At 35.8% G+C, this 15,535-nt stretch overlaps 1 protein-coding gene across 1 annotated transcript in view; it reads left to right on the top strand.

Annotated features, from left to right (window-relative positions):
* The window catches only part of F5 (coagulation factor V), an 80,646-nt gene extending 68,092 nt beyond the window's left edge, over window positions 1-12,554 (top strand). Inside the window, exons 21-26 of the mRNA XM_075196374.1 lie at window positions 2,439-2,533; window positions 3,387-3,542; window positions 7,398-7,542; window positions 9,831-9,982; window positions 10,560-10,742; window positions 12,074-12,554. Of these exons, the coding sequence (XP_075052475.1) occupies window positions 2,439-2,533; window positions 3,387-3,542; window positions 7,398-7,542; window positions 9,831-9,982; window positions 10,560-10,742; window positions 12,074-12,217 (875 nt within the window). The 3' untranslated portion in view covers window positions 12,218-12,554. The remainder of the gene's footprint in view (window positions 1-2,438; window positions 2,534-3,386; window positions 3,543-7,397; window positions 7,543-9,830; window positions 9,983-10,559; window positions 10,743-12,073) is intronic.
* Window positions 12,555-15,535: the final 2,981 nt, after the last annotated feature.

Raw genomic sequence — 15,535 nt, 5'->3', positions numbered from 1 at the left:
TTTGGGCGGCACAGGACATCTATATATGCACAACTGAGCCTACACAAGTACACACTCCCTTTCAGTAAGTTTTATGGTTCATCTGTGCATGTAGGAGTTCATTTGGATTCGGCCAAAAGTGCATATGCTCTACCTAAATTTTCATCTTGCATACAGTTTGTTCCATTGTGCCAGTATATTGTGCAGCATATATCTGGCATGTGTGGCCCCTTGCACTTATGGAAATAAGGGTTATTCGTGTGCAATTACAGTACAGGGCATGCAGATGTAACTTAAGTTATTAACCAGAAGTCTTGTGCATTCCACCTTTTTCCAGATGAGTTTTGGATATCAAATCCTTTTTTAATGGCTTACTATACAACGTTATTCACAAGTGCCAATTCAATACTAAGTAATGTGCAGCTGAACATGACAGCAACGTATGGCTGCACACATTTCTACAATACGTGAACATTGCAAATTTTCCTGCGCCCATGTATTGCCTATTGCATCACTGCAGAGTGCCTTTGCAACCATTCCGGAGGCATTGTGCGGCACAACAGTTGGAATAGAGTTTTTTTTACAATATCCTCCAAAAACTTTTAGAATTATTAATTTTAATGGAATTAATTTACATAATGGATGCATCATTGCTTTTAATCTGTTTATTTTCTTTTATAAAATACATTATGGGCTTGTAATTCTGACTTTCAGGCAACTTTATTTAAAAGAACAAATTACACTAAACAGAAAATCTAAATCTAAAAACACTAACTATTAAAAATACAAATAAACCCAAACTTAATTAAAACCTACAAAATAATTACACAGCATGAATTTTTTTTTTCTTTAAAAAAATTAGATAAACGATAAAGGGTCTACAATAGCTTTGAATCTGTTACACAATTTTAAATTGGTTTACAATAAACAGTACAATATCTGTATTCAAAACACTCTCACATATTATATGATCACCTTCTTACTTTATGGCCACAGGTGATTTTCAATCATTGTATATGGTAATTCCACAAAATGTAGGTATTATTATCTTTATAGGGCGCCACAAGATTTCGGCAGCGCCGTACACAATACAAACATTAGACCATACAGGGTAAAACAGTACAGAACAATAAACAAAAAATACCAAGACTCCAAAAGCTCCAAGCATAGCTGGTACAGTAAAGTTGGAGCAGAAGAATAGGTATAGACACAGGGGGGAAGAGGGACCTGCTCGTAAGAGCTTACACCCTAAAGGAAGGGCAAACAGATAGCAGGCACAGAGGGAAGTCAGTTTTAAGGCTGTTTCGTATTCTTTTGGTCACTGTCAAGTTATCTATTACAACAACAAGTTGTTTTGGAAATAATATTCTATATATTTATTCTTACTCACAATTAATTTTGTTAAAGATGGTCTATTATCTCCAGGCCTGTGGGACAGCCATGGGGACTCAATTTGCACCATCTTTTGCAAATATTTATATTGGGTGGTCAGGACAGGAGAAAATATTAGGTGATGTATGACCTCAACTAAACTTTTGGAGTAGATACATTATTTGTCTGAAAGCATCTGATAGCGAGACAAGCTTTTGAAGTATTTTATTTTAATAAATATATAAAGTTAATAATACAGAAACCATTAATTAAATTGATTTAATAAAATAAGTTAGTCTAAATGTTTTGGAGGATATAATAAATGGATTAATTCCAATAAAATTAATAATTATTAATGTTTTAGGAAGATATTTAGTATGGATAATCCTACATTTGTCAACCAATCATTATCATCATCTTAGTTTATTTAAGAAGCAGCACAGAATCCGTAGCACCGCACAGATGATCAAATTAAAGAAGATTAAATGGATTAATGAAACAGCTATATAAATATTGTAAATAAAGTTTAGCTATAAGCCTCTGAAAAAGGATATAATATACAAAATTTAGCTGGTAATTATCTAGTACCAACTTCCAGATTGGGGCCAAGCAGACATAGCATGACACATCACAATTCTTTCCACATGTAATATTTTAATCTATTATGCAAGTGGATGCTATTGTCTAAATATGTATTAAACATCAGGATTTTAATCTGATCTTGTCCCTCTCCTTACTGGATGTGTCTTCACTGTGGACAGTTTGTGAAGAACTTTTGAATAATTTTATACAGGCATAAATATATGCATTACAAAGATATAAGTCATTAGATATGTGTTCAGTGACAAACTACAGTGTAGCTTGTAAAATAATTAGCAGTAGGAGGTTTTGTATTTATTACAATACATGAGTAATATGTCACAATTGTCCAATGGATGACATGAAAATTAAAAGTTTTTTTAATGATTTATAAACTGATACAATCTCTTGACCTCCACGACAATATAAATAATTCATGTAGCAGATTCCCACATTTTTGCATTACACAATATAGCACATATGTATTTAATACTCTTTGTATTTAATAGATCACTGGGAGCCAAAGTTGGCGAGATTGAACAATTTAGGGTCATATAATGCTTGGAGTGCGCATTTGAATAAATCCTCATTGCCATGGATCCAGGTAGGTGTTTATGTGCTGTATGTTGCGTGAAATAGCTCTACACATGCTCAAAAACTGCACTTACGTCAATGAATACAATTGCATGACTACAACTTGAGAGGCATGAGAGGGAAGGGGCAGACTAACATAGACCGTGTACAGTAAGGTCGTGCTGAGGGGATTACAATGCAGATTCGGCCAATTACAGTCCTAGGTTTCTCATAAGTACGCCTGGCTTCAGCCATATCATGTGCACCAGAAACAGGGCAGGTGTAAGTGCTGACTGATAGTGATGACTGACATGGCATAGTCTTTGTTTTAAAAACTACACATATGTGTGCCACTATATAGCACAGAACATGTGAAATAAAGCAAGATAGACTATAAAAATTCATTGTTTGTACAGTACCCATTAAAACATCTTTATGTATGTATTTAATGTTATATATAAAAATATACAGTATCTGAAAAAAATGAAATCCATATTTTTAATAATGATAATACTGTTGTTCAGTTATTTTAGAATATAAAATGTTTGTAATACACTCTGATGTGACCTTATATTACACAGGCGCTTTTGCTTATACTGCAGTTTGTTGTGTGTATCTACGTAAGGCAAGTAACGTTTAGGCAGAGCATACTTACACCCAGATTTAAATGGAAACATATCTAGAGATACGCTTGAATCAGAATATGGTCAGAACTACGCACAAGTTCTGTGCTCTTTTTTTAAAACGCAAGTTGTGTCCGAACATTAATCAGGCCCATTGTTTGCTGAACAACTGTCTGAGTTTTTGCCTTTACCACTGTCAGCTGAGCCACTAAGTAACAAAGCTGTTGATAAGTAAATTGCTCTTTTTTGTATAATTTTTAGGTGGATTTGCAAAAAATATTTTTAATCTCTGGAATACAAACTCAAGGCGCCAATAAATATTTCAGCCAATATTACATCACACAGTTTTTTGTTGTATACAGTAAGGACAAGAAAAAGTGGACTACATTTAGAGGAAACAGCACTGTTTTACATAAGGTAAAAGTATGGAATTATTATCAGTTATCTAAGTGAAAATTCTAATTTTGATTATAAAAACTACAACAATTAAAAGGCCATTTACTATGACAAATCTAAATACTGTATATTCTTTTCACATTTGTTCATTTTAATATCATTATCAAAATCTTATTTTTGAGATAAGTTTTCTTTTAGTAAAGCGTAATAATGCCAATGTAAAATGGCAGTGGAAAAAAACCAACCAAAATACAACTTCTAAAGAGTCATCTTCTTGTTGGAAACAATCCTATATATTACAGTATTTAAGTAGTAGTTAATGCCAGAATATAACTGTTTCTTTTCATTCCTTTTGGTGGACACAAAAATGTTACTTTCACAAAAGATTTTACCCTACACTATTTTTTTATTATGATCAAGTGAATTGTATAAAATTACATTAAACATTTAATACTTTTGCAATGCACTTTTTATTGTATATTAAAAACTATGTTTTTTACTGTATATTTAAGAATATGAGAAGCATTTTAAAAACTCTCTGGGTCAGAAGCCAAATAATCAATCTAAGCAGGTTCAGACTGGCTTGAAGAGTGACTGCTGAATGCTTCTATAGACTTCCTGGGACTTGTGTGCCTCATGATGGAATAAAGTTACAAATTAGTATGCCCTAGAGATCGACATTGGGGCAGTAATGGTAGCAAGGATAGTAACTGCTCCTTGGCCCAAGAGTCCTGCTGTGATCTATGTGTTTGTGCAGGCTCAGTGCAGCTTGAGGGATACAGACAAGAGATAAAGTAGGAAGACATGAGGGCGACAGACAAGAGATAAGTGGGAGGCTATAAGGGTCGAAGGCAAGGGATGATCTGGATATTGTGATTGTGCAATGAAAACCATGACTGGGACATAGCTATACAAGGATACAGTTTCTTTAGGAAGGACAGATTGGGAAGAATTGGAAGAAAGTTAGCAATGTATGTGAAAAAAAAAGAATAAATGCTACTTTAGTACAAGAATTGAAGAAAAAAACTGAGGCCCTTTGGGTGATCATAGTAACAGGGGACACGACTATTCTTCGTACTGGGGTGATCTATAGACCACCAGGTCAGAATGAGGAACTAGACAGGAACCTATTGCAGGACATTAATAAAAGGACAAGGTAGTAATCATGGGAGACTTTAATCTACCTGATGTGAACTGGGAGGGGTCTTTTGCAAGTTCCACTAGAAGTAGGGACATTCTGAATTCCTTGCAGGGAACAATCCTCAAGCATATGGTGAGGGAGCCCACTCTCAATGATGCAATATTAGACTTAATTCTTACAAATAGTGACAGACAATCTGATGTAAATGTGGGTGAGAACCTAGGATCCAGTGACCATCAAGCAGAATGGTTTACTATAAAGACAGAGACTAACTCATACCACACAAAAACAAAGGTGTTAGATTTTTGGAAGGCTGACTTTGTAGAAATGGGAAAATGTGTAAGTGACTCTTTGGCAGAGTGGAAGAACTTGAATGGAGTACAGGAGAGGTGGGAACAATTAAAGAGTGCATTACTAAAAGCAACAGACCTTTGTGTCAAAAGGGTTAGGAAAAGCACAAGGAAAAGGTAGCCAGTGTGGTTTGCAAAATAAGTAAAAAGCAAAAAACAGATGGCTTTTAGGAAATATAAGCAGACTCAAAATATTGAAGACAAATAGGTGTATATCCAGAAGGAGGCTAAGAAGGTAATCAGATGTGCAAAGGCACAAGCTAAAGAGAAAATGGCCCAGTTAGTAGGTAAAAAGAACAAAACTTTTTTGGGTATATAAGTGAAAGGAGAAAAACAAAAGGAGGAATAATAAGACTAAAGACAGAGTGAGAGTCTTGTTGAGGGAGACAAGGTAATAGCAGTTCATCTTAATAATTATTTTTGCTCAGTGTTCACTACAGAAAGAGCGGGGAAGGGGCCACAATTAAGTACAAATTAAGTAGATACAAGTACATTTACAGAGGAGAAAATCCTAACAGAACTCTCAAAAGTGAAAGTGGATAAATTAGTGGTTCCAGATGGGATACATCCAAGGATACTAAAGGAGCTTAAAGGGGTGCTGGTAACACCATTAATAGAATTATTCAGCCAGTCACTAGCCACAGGAGTAATTCCAGTGGACTGGAAAAGAGTGAATGTAGTCCTGCTGCATAAAAGTGGAAGCAAGGAAGAGGCAAGCAACTACCAACCAGTGAGCTTTACATCAGTAGTAGGGAAACTGATGGAAACACTCTTAAAAGAAGGTGTAGAATTTCTCAAATCCAGTAACTTACATGATCCCAAACAGCATGGATTTACTGGGGGGGAGACCATGTCAAACAAATCTTATTGACTTTTTTGACTGGGTGACTGAAGCAATAGATCAAGGGGGGGGGGGGCTGTAGATGTAGCTTATCTGCATTTCAGTAAGGCTTTTGACACTGTCCTACATCGCAGACTGTTAAATAAACTTGAAAGCTTGGAATTGGATTCTAAGATGGTTAAGTGGATAAGATCTTGGTTGCAGGATAGAAAACAGAGTTATAGTAAATGGAGTGCATTAACAGGAGGGAACGGTTACCAGTAAAGTACCCCAAGGATCTGTACTTGGACCAGTGACTTTTAATATCTTGGTGACATTGCAAATGGTATTGTAGGGAAAGAATGCCTTTTTGCAGCTGACACAAAGATTTGCAACAAGGTAGACACACCATGAGGGGTAAAACAAATGATCAATAATCTAAGTAGACTAGAGGAATGGTCAAGAGAGTGAAAACTACAGTTTAATGCCAAAAAAAGCAAAATCATGGGTCTCAAAAACCCAAAGGCTCATAAGAGTATTAATGCCACTGTAAATGCCACTACAATGGAAACTACTGAGGAGGAAAGGGATCTAGGAGTCACTATTTCAAGTGACTTGAAGGCAGATAAGCAATGTAACAAAGCAATGAGAAAGGCAAGTCAGATGCTTGGTTGCATAGGGAGTATCATAGGGATTTTGACATAGGGATTTTGAGTAGCAAAAAGAAAGAAGTAATAATGCCACTGTATAGGTCATTGGTACGGCCTCATCTAGAATACTGTGTTCAGTTCTGGAATCCATGAGGGCAGCAAACAAGAGATAAGTGGGAAGCTATAAGGGCAGCAAGCAAGAGACAAAAAGAGGCAGACGATACATAGTGCAAATGTCACCAATACTAGAAATACCTTCAGACCTCAATGTGATAGTTGCATACAGCCAGTTGGCAGTACATGTTGAAATAGAGGATGACAGGCATAATCTGCTTTTCCTGTAGGTTGGCTCAATGCAGTCAGAGCTCAACAGGATTTCAAACTCTAGAGGCCTGCATTCCTCTTCCTCACATTGTTAACAAGGGGTTTGCAGGAGCTGTATACATTTATATATATATATATATATATATATATATATATATATATGTATATATATACATATATGTATATACACAAACAGACATAGATCGTCTGCACTCACCATGTACAGACTGGGGTGCAAGAGAGGGTTGCCCACATTGTAGACAAAAAAACGCTAACACTAAACGCTAACATGCTAACTCCATAAATCATATGGTGCATAATATGTTAGTAAGAAGATATTAAACATTGTAATGTTTCTTATCTTGTGGCTCTGATTTCCTACCTCTCTCATTTTCCCAGCAAATGTATTAATCGTTGTTTCCTTGAATTAGCAGAGAGGGATCACATGGACAATACTACAGTTCCTAAATATGCATTCTAAGATTATATTGCTATAGATAGGTGATACAATATGATTACTGTATGACATAGTCATATATTTTCGTTTCCTTTAATACAGTAAAATTTACATATAAATATTGGTCTTTACAGCTCTTTGATGGAAATGTTGACTCAACTAGTATAAAAGAAAATCTGTTTGACCCTCCAATTGCTGCACGGTACATAAGAGTATATCCCACAAAGTTCTTCAATCAGCTTGCCCTCCGTATGGAGCTGCTTGGATGTGAAATACAAGGTAAAGTTTGCTTCTAATATAAATGGCAGCCTTGACATTGCAAAGCATCATGTTTTTTTCAAACAGCTAACAGTATAAAAGTGAAACAATAGTTTGTTATTTTAGTTGTGCAAGATAAGCAGCATGATTTTGGATTTCTTGTATACTTGATGTATCTTGAACATAATTTTCCCTATAATATTGAGCCTGCAGTAGTTCAGGATGAAAGGTAGCTTGGTACAGCCAAACCTTTTTAAAGTAATCAAATTAAACAAATGACGTGTACTTTTAGGGGTTGGGTATGAAATGTCGACAGTCAAAATGTTAACACCAAAATATTGACAGGCTGGCAGCCCTAGGGTTGATTAAGTTTTTTGGGAGGTGGGGCATGCTGTTTTCTTTTTTTACAACCCTGTCCACATTTTACATATCGACATTATGAACATGTACACATTATAACTGTAAACATTATACCTATGTCAACATTATGACTATTGAAATTATAGTGTTGGCATTTTGACTGTCAACATTCTGACTACATCCCTACTTTTAGTGCATACAAAACTGATCTGTTCACAAAAGTAAAATGATAACCTGTCTGAATTTCCTTTCTATTTCCAGTGATAAAAAAATTCTATAATGCCTTCTGACAGCTTCATAAGTGTTGGAAGCCATTCTGCTTTTGCCTGTTAGGTTCTATTAGGGGCTAAAAGAATAACACTTGCTCTTTCATAAAACATACTGTACACCACAGGGTGTCCCATTTGTAGGAAATTGACAGATTGAGCTCCCTTCTATTTATCTAATTTCCATCCCATTCATGTTACATTAGAGGTGGATTTTTAAAATAGCTCTCTGATGGTTGACATAGGTCACAGGCATTACTTTGTTCAAATGGGCTGTGAAATTTTTCTTGAAGATTACTTGCTATTTTTAGAGCTTACCAGAAAGTCAGCAGCTCCATCAGATAGCAAAGGAAATAGACCCCCCTGCCCCCAAAGAAGATGTTTGATAAAGTCTTGATGATGATTATTCAGTCTTAAACAGAGTAGACATGCCCTAATATTTTTCCATTTCATAGTTGCTCATGGAATAGTCAATTTGATTGTCCACTGAGCTCCTCGACCTGTTAAAGTTTTTTTAGGGGACCATTCTGCGATAGCCGTGAATAACACTGACACCATAGAACCTCTGACAATGAGGCAGAAAGTAACTCCCACAACATTCATGTAATTTCTTGATTCTTAACTGGGTCCTTAGAGGGATTGCCCACATAGGGATAATTAACCTTCCCAACTCTTTTAGTCAGTACCTTTCTTGGAGCCATTCCATAGTAGTACATCACTATTAGAACTCTACGACCACAACTGCTATCAAAGTGTGTGTGTGTGTGTGTGTGTTGGGTATCTATGTGTTGCACTCAAGAGCCCCATTTGATCCAACTGTGTTCCTCCAGTGTGAGGTACTCCTGCCTGGCCTTACAAATGGTGAGGTCCAGAAGTAATAGATAAATTGATGAGGGATCCATGCTGAGCTGCAACATGTTATATAAAAGCATGTTCTGCTAAAAGAAAGCCCTCTTTGATAACATGGATTTTGTTAGGTGATGCCACTTAACTTGCAGCTGCTCTAAATGACTCAATGGGAACAGCCCACACACAGTTCATTGCATTATTTGGCCTTGAGTGGTATAAACAAAATCTGGTCCTGGCTACTTAATTATTTTCCATTTGGCCATGCCCCCCAAGTAGGTCCAGAAGAAGTTCCACCTGATATTTAAGGGCACTCTCCACTGTTCTATCAATAGGCACTGTCATTACTGTGTCAGCAAAAGGTAGAGGAGGCTTCTTCTTAACAACCTTGAGTAAGGGAGCATTGACCTTTGGAAAAGTTTTTATTTCGTTTTTTTCAAAAGTATAACCTACATTGACTTATAAGGGCTCAGTCATTTTTAATCAGGACTATCACATTTATTTTACACTTATCACCATCTTACTTTTTTTCCCAAAAGCCTGAATAAATCTAGTCTGCATTACTTTTATGTTTGTCGTGGCCATTACTGGTTTTATTTTCTCTTCTGTCACCTGTTGAGAATAAGCATTTACTATCCCTCTTCATAATATAAATAATGTAAGAGAGAGAGAGAGAGAGAGAGAGAGAGAGAGAGATACACACATATTATCTATGTGTTCTACAATAACCTTGTATATATAACTTTAAATGGGAGACAAATGCATCATTTTGTTATTATATATGTATTATTTTATTATTGGCATTATAGATGAAATTTCCCAAATTGTTCTTTGTAGGCTGTTCTGCACCACTTGGTATGGAGAATTATAATATCCAAGATGCACAGATAACAGCTTCCTCATACAAGTCTTCCTGGTACTCTTCATCCTGGCTACCGTATTTGGCACGTCTTAATAAACTTGGCAGTGTTAATGCTTGGCAAGCAAAGGTATTGTAAAAAAACATTAACATATGTAAAAGGGAGAAAAAGCCATACATATCACTATTTGGTTTTACATAGATGGTTGGTTAGAAATGCCTTCCCTAAGAGATTGGTGGGGTCACTGAGCACTGAGTTGGAGTCTTGTCATTGAACTAAAAGGATTCCTGGAAGTTCTCTCCTCCACCTGCCTTCATTCAGTTTATGAATTTCATTACATATAGAGGAATTTAGGTACACTGGTGCACCACTCAATAGATGAAAGAAATCCTTAAAGCTGACCGATGAGATCTGAAATACCACATTGGCCTCATGTAACAGTAGGGTACCTAAACAGCACAATTTATAAGCAGAAAAATGTTTTGTGCAGTACCGCTAGCATGACCTGGGCTTCAGATGTGGCAATATCTGATGCACTTACATATCTCTAGATCAGGTTAATATTTCAGTGTGATTGTCCACAATCTTCAACACCTCTCTGTAATTACAAACGGAGAAATTGCTGGGAGCAGAGCTGAATAGAATATAATAGTGTCAGTAAACTAATCAATAGTATTTTATACTTGTTTTTATTGTCTTCATGTAGTCAAACAACAATCAGCAGTGGTTAGAAATTGATTTCCTTGAAACAAAGAAACTCACTGGAATCACAACACAGGGGGCCAGGTATCTTACGAGCGAGATGTATGTGGAGGCCTACAGTGTTCAATACAGTGACAATGGAAGGAGCTGGAAATCATACATGGACGATTCTACCTCAATGGAAAAGGTACCTTAAAGATCAACACATCTCTTAAATTTTTTGATCCTTGTGGTGAGACTGTACAGTTACAGGGTCTTTAACATCATGAAAAGCTATGGTATAACCATGTGTGGTTAAATGGCCATTTCTTTACTCAAACAAGTACTAATCAATGTATTTTATTGCATTATGGTTCAGTGCATTCCTTTTTTTATATGTGCTCATGGTTTTGCAGAATAATTTATTTTATACATGTTTATGTTTCGTGAGTTTATTTTATAATTTCCTAAAAATATACTCTAAAATGTATATGCAAGAAATTAGTAATAGTATAAACATGTTATTTAACATATAGCTACTGCCTTGAAGACTACTCAGATCCACGCAGTTAGCAGTTCTATCTATTAAATCCCAGTTCTACATTTTGATTGACATTCCCAGCACTATAACTTACAATCTAACCAAGCTTGTACCTTGTTACGCAACAGCTACAGTACAATCTATAGAAGTAATTCAATAATTGTATTTCTGAAAACAACATTAATATTACCTCAATAGAGAAGTCTGTCATTACCAAAAGGAAGATCCTTAATACAACCGAAACAGTATACCAGTGGTTCTTCCCCTTTTATTAGGAGGATAATTAACTTTGTACCTCTACCTAACTGCTTCATTTTATTAGATACACTAACTTTTTGTTTCTTATTTACAATGAAATTTCTACTCTACATAAAGCTGACCAATGTCATCAGGATATAGTTATATGCACAAGTAGCTATAGGCACTGGGGATTTGGATCACCATGATAGCAGGCAGTTGATGCAGTGAAAAGAGGGCGAGAGCAGTATGCAGAGTGTATATGGCATTTCAGTCTAAACAAGAGAAAAATGTCAAAGTGCAGTAACTGTTAGATGAGTATAATTAAAGTAAATATATAACGTATACAAAATTTAGCCGCATACATTTTTACATATCACCTTAAAATTCTTGTGATAGTCTGTAGTGATGGTGCAACCCAGGAAAATGGTCAGGGGACATAATCCAGTAATGGGGGTCCAATCCATAATCCAGTAATGTAATGCCAACATTACATCCGGGAAGTTTAAATGTAAATTCCTGTTGGCCACTGCTGGATGGACAATGTCAAGTCAGCTGCAAAAAAATGTATCAGTGGCTGACACTTAACATTTTTGTGTGCAATGCTGTTGCATTATGTTGTAGGATTGGAAATATTTTCCAGACAACAAGAGTTCTGTTAATTGAGGGCAGTATCAAGAACATTGAAGCAGTTGTACTATTTCAGGAATCACTGTAAACTCTTAACTTCCTGTATGCTAAGTATTATATTTTTATTTCAGATATTCAAAGGAAATAGGAACAACTTTGCACATGTCAGGAATGAGTTCAATCCACCAATATATTCACGATACCTGAGAATTATTCCGAAAAGTTGGAAACAAAGCATTGTTATGAGACTGGAGATCTATGGCTGTGACATATAAATGCATTGCACTGATTTGTAACATTGTTTTGACTGTTTTTATACTGTTAGTTTAAGATGAAATGGTGGAAGTGTTTTTTATTCCACTAAGTAACTAGTTAAACATTTGTCTTGCTGACTAGTGGTATTAAAGATCAGGGATTGTTTTGGAAGTGCAGACAAATTATGCTATTTGAACTAAGCTTGTTGATAGTTTATTATTTATACCATTTGTTTCTGCAATATGTTGGTTATTATTCTATAAACTCTTATTTTTACTGATGAATAAATCATATTAACCATTTACTGTTTCGACTTGATTTTCCACAAATAAAAGCTGTTTTACCTTGTATAATAAATTGTCTGATTGCTTTGTGTAACAATTTTCTACATAAAAATTTAAATTGTAAGCAGTGAAGTTACAATTTGCTACAACAAATAGTTATCATATTGACATGCTCCATTTCAGGATCTTATACCTCCATCTAGTCAGGAGCTCCTGATTGACAGCAAGGTAAGGCACTCATTTGGGAGTGGGCAGTTGCCCAACTTCAGCAAAGCTAATGTACCATTGCGGAAGTGAGACTGACAAACTGCACTTGAACCAACCTACCTTTACCAATTAATTGGAGCTTTTGCACACATTTGTGATACAATCAGACCTCTGTATTTCCCTCTTAATGATCATGCAAGCAGCTGAGGAACATGGGAACACGTCTCTGAATTAAGTTATGAAGCTTTTTCATGCCGACAGAGACACTTTACTCATACAGAGAAGATGTGTCTTTATACCTTTTACTACTGAGGCTTTCCTCACCCTTATGCTGAGCCTATTTTGGCACATTTTAGATTGGTCTAATTGCAACATCAATATCAGTCATTTGTTTATGCAGAACCCACTTATAACTTGTTTTTTTCAGATGACTTTAAATTTTCAGAAAATACCATTAATTTAGTTATACCTCATGAAATGGCAAAGAAAATCTACACAACATTGATATTTTTAAAATTTTCATTGCAATAACAAGAAAGTGAACTAAAAGCAAATGTACATTTTTTTTATTTTTTTTTCAAAAAACCACCAAGAAATACATTTTGCTTCTTGTTTTGGAATTGGTCCACCTTTCCAAAACACCAAATAGTAAGATTCTACACATAGGTTTTCATAATAATATCTGCACTTGAAAATTATAATGCATTTTGTTTTTTGTTGCTGTCTTGAATGAAATGTATAAAATTGGTAGCAATAAAAAACAAGGCAAACCATTTTGAAAACTATACAACCAACTGCATTAAATGATGGTACCCATGAGTTTATTGGATTTCTTAACACTTTCTATTGTGTATGGTATCTGTTGATCACTACAAAATAAGGGGGCACATCATATAAAAAAAGGCTACTATCTTCCTTTAAATAAAGTTACCCCTGTTTTTATTGACACTTGGATGGGGCAGATCCTCTCCCAATCATGGACTTTGTATTGATTTCTGTAGTGTAGGTAGATATTCACTTGTAGAAGGAAAGTATTTGTTAAATCTAGTGCACTAACAGTCTCATTATCTCATTATATCTTTATATTCAAAGATTGTTGTCGTGAACAGAGAGAACAGTTATTTATAAGGGTTAACCCATCACATAATTGTGGGGGATAAGGCCTAAAATCATAACTGCAGTGAATCCATTGATAAATTGAGCTCTAAAAGTGTAAAATGTGAAGACAGAAAGTCTGATTTGATGTCATTGCACACTTCAGTGTGAGAAGATAGGAGTGTCACCCATGGCAGCTTCAAAGAGCCCCTGTTGTGAGATATAGCCTGGCCTGGGATGGAGTTTGGCACCTGAATAGACTGTTAGGGACCGCTCAGCATGGTGTCTGGATCACAGAGCCCATCTGCTAACTTGGCTATACTTTATATAGACAAATAGAATTCAGTTTCAAAATATGCCACTTAAAATCAATAAAAGTAGTAATCAACCACATATTCCTCCATAGCAGGATGAAGGGAAACTCATATGTAAAATTCAGAATTCTGCCCCACAGAGAAGTTATGGAAATGAGTATAAGCTCTACGATTACACTGTACCTGGGCGTGTTTGTATTTAAAAGATGGACCAGTTCATAGGGGATTTATTAATGATAAAATTGGATCTGTGTGACGCTCCACAGAAGTTAGGTCACATCGTAGAATTGGTTAGTAAATCAGGCAACATGCAAATGGTGATTGAAAAAAGTGTCACAGGCCAAAACCCCCTGGGGGTAGGAAGAGGTGTGGAAGTGTCTTTAAAAGGCTGAGACCAGTTACAGCAAATTGTCAGACTTTGGGAAATCAATTCACATTGATAAGCTGTCCATCTTCCAAGCCAATTTCTCTTGGCCAGAATATACCACTTCAATGTAAGTTATACTCTGAATATAATCCTTTTTATTTGAAACTGTTTTGCTTGTGTATACTATGTCAATCTATTAATTGTTTATTCATTTTTATATCTGAATGCCCTGTACTTTTGTATATTAAATCTATAATTTAATATGTTGCGTCCTTGATACTCTAACTAATCCATTAGCCTGTTGAGAAGAAATAGCTTGACCAAGTTAACCCTTTGAATGCCCGTGTGTGATTTGTTGATACATTTGATTAACAAGCTTAGTGTGTGCTTGCATTTACATTTGTGTAACAGTCTGGAGGTGTGAAGAGTTAACCCTTTCTTCGCTGGTGTGGGTCTTGCTAGTCTGTGAGCAGCTAGAAGACTTGTGTGTCAGTATATTGGGGTCCTGTTGCCTGTATTCAATAGGTGGTGGCAAACCTGAAGTGTATAGGGGTGTGAGAGCGCTGTGTGGGGGCGATTCAGTGGGTCTATTACCTGTGTGAAAGGCAGAGAGAGACTGTGGGCTGGAATCGTGTGTGAGCTCATACAGCAAACACCCCAAAGTCACGGCAGCTGGGAGCGTGTTCGTGACAATTGTGAATTCCATTTTTTTTAAATTAAATTTTATTGTTTATAATTAAAATATTGCATTTAAAATCAGGAAAATAAAACCGAAGTGAAAAATAGTGATAAAAGTGAATTAAAGTGATTGTATAAAATACTTAGTATACCATAAATCCCTTATTAATTTTTACTGAATTCCCACTATCAGTTTCAAAGATTGAATGGTATTTAAAACTGATTATACATTAATATATTAGTCATATTACTTTTAGTGCTGCCTGTGCTGCTAGATAGCAAGAGCTCAATATTATCATCTAGTTTTCATAATAGCGCTGTCACCCCCTTTGCCACTGACACACGGACGAGCCGCAACAGATAGCTGCCGGAGCCGCATGGGTTGCCGACCCC

Source organism: Mixophyes fleayi, chromosome 2 (assembly GCF_038048845.1).
Source record: "Mixophyes fleayi isolate aMixFle1 chromosome 2, aMixFle1.hap1, whole genome shotgun sequence".
Taxonomy (NCBI): domain Eukaryota; kingdom Metazoa; phylum Chordata; class Amphibia; order Anura; family Limnodynastidae; genus Mixophyes; species Mixophyes fleayi.
Note: the sequence above shows the minus strand (reverse complement) of the source record. Positions and strands in the feature narration are given on the sequence as shown.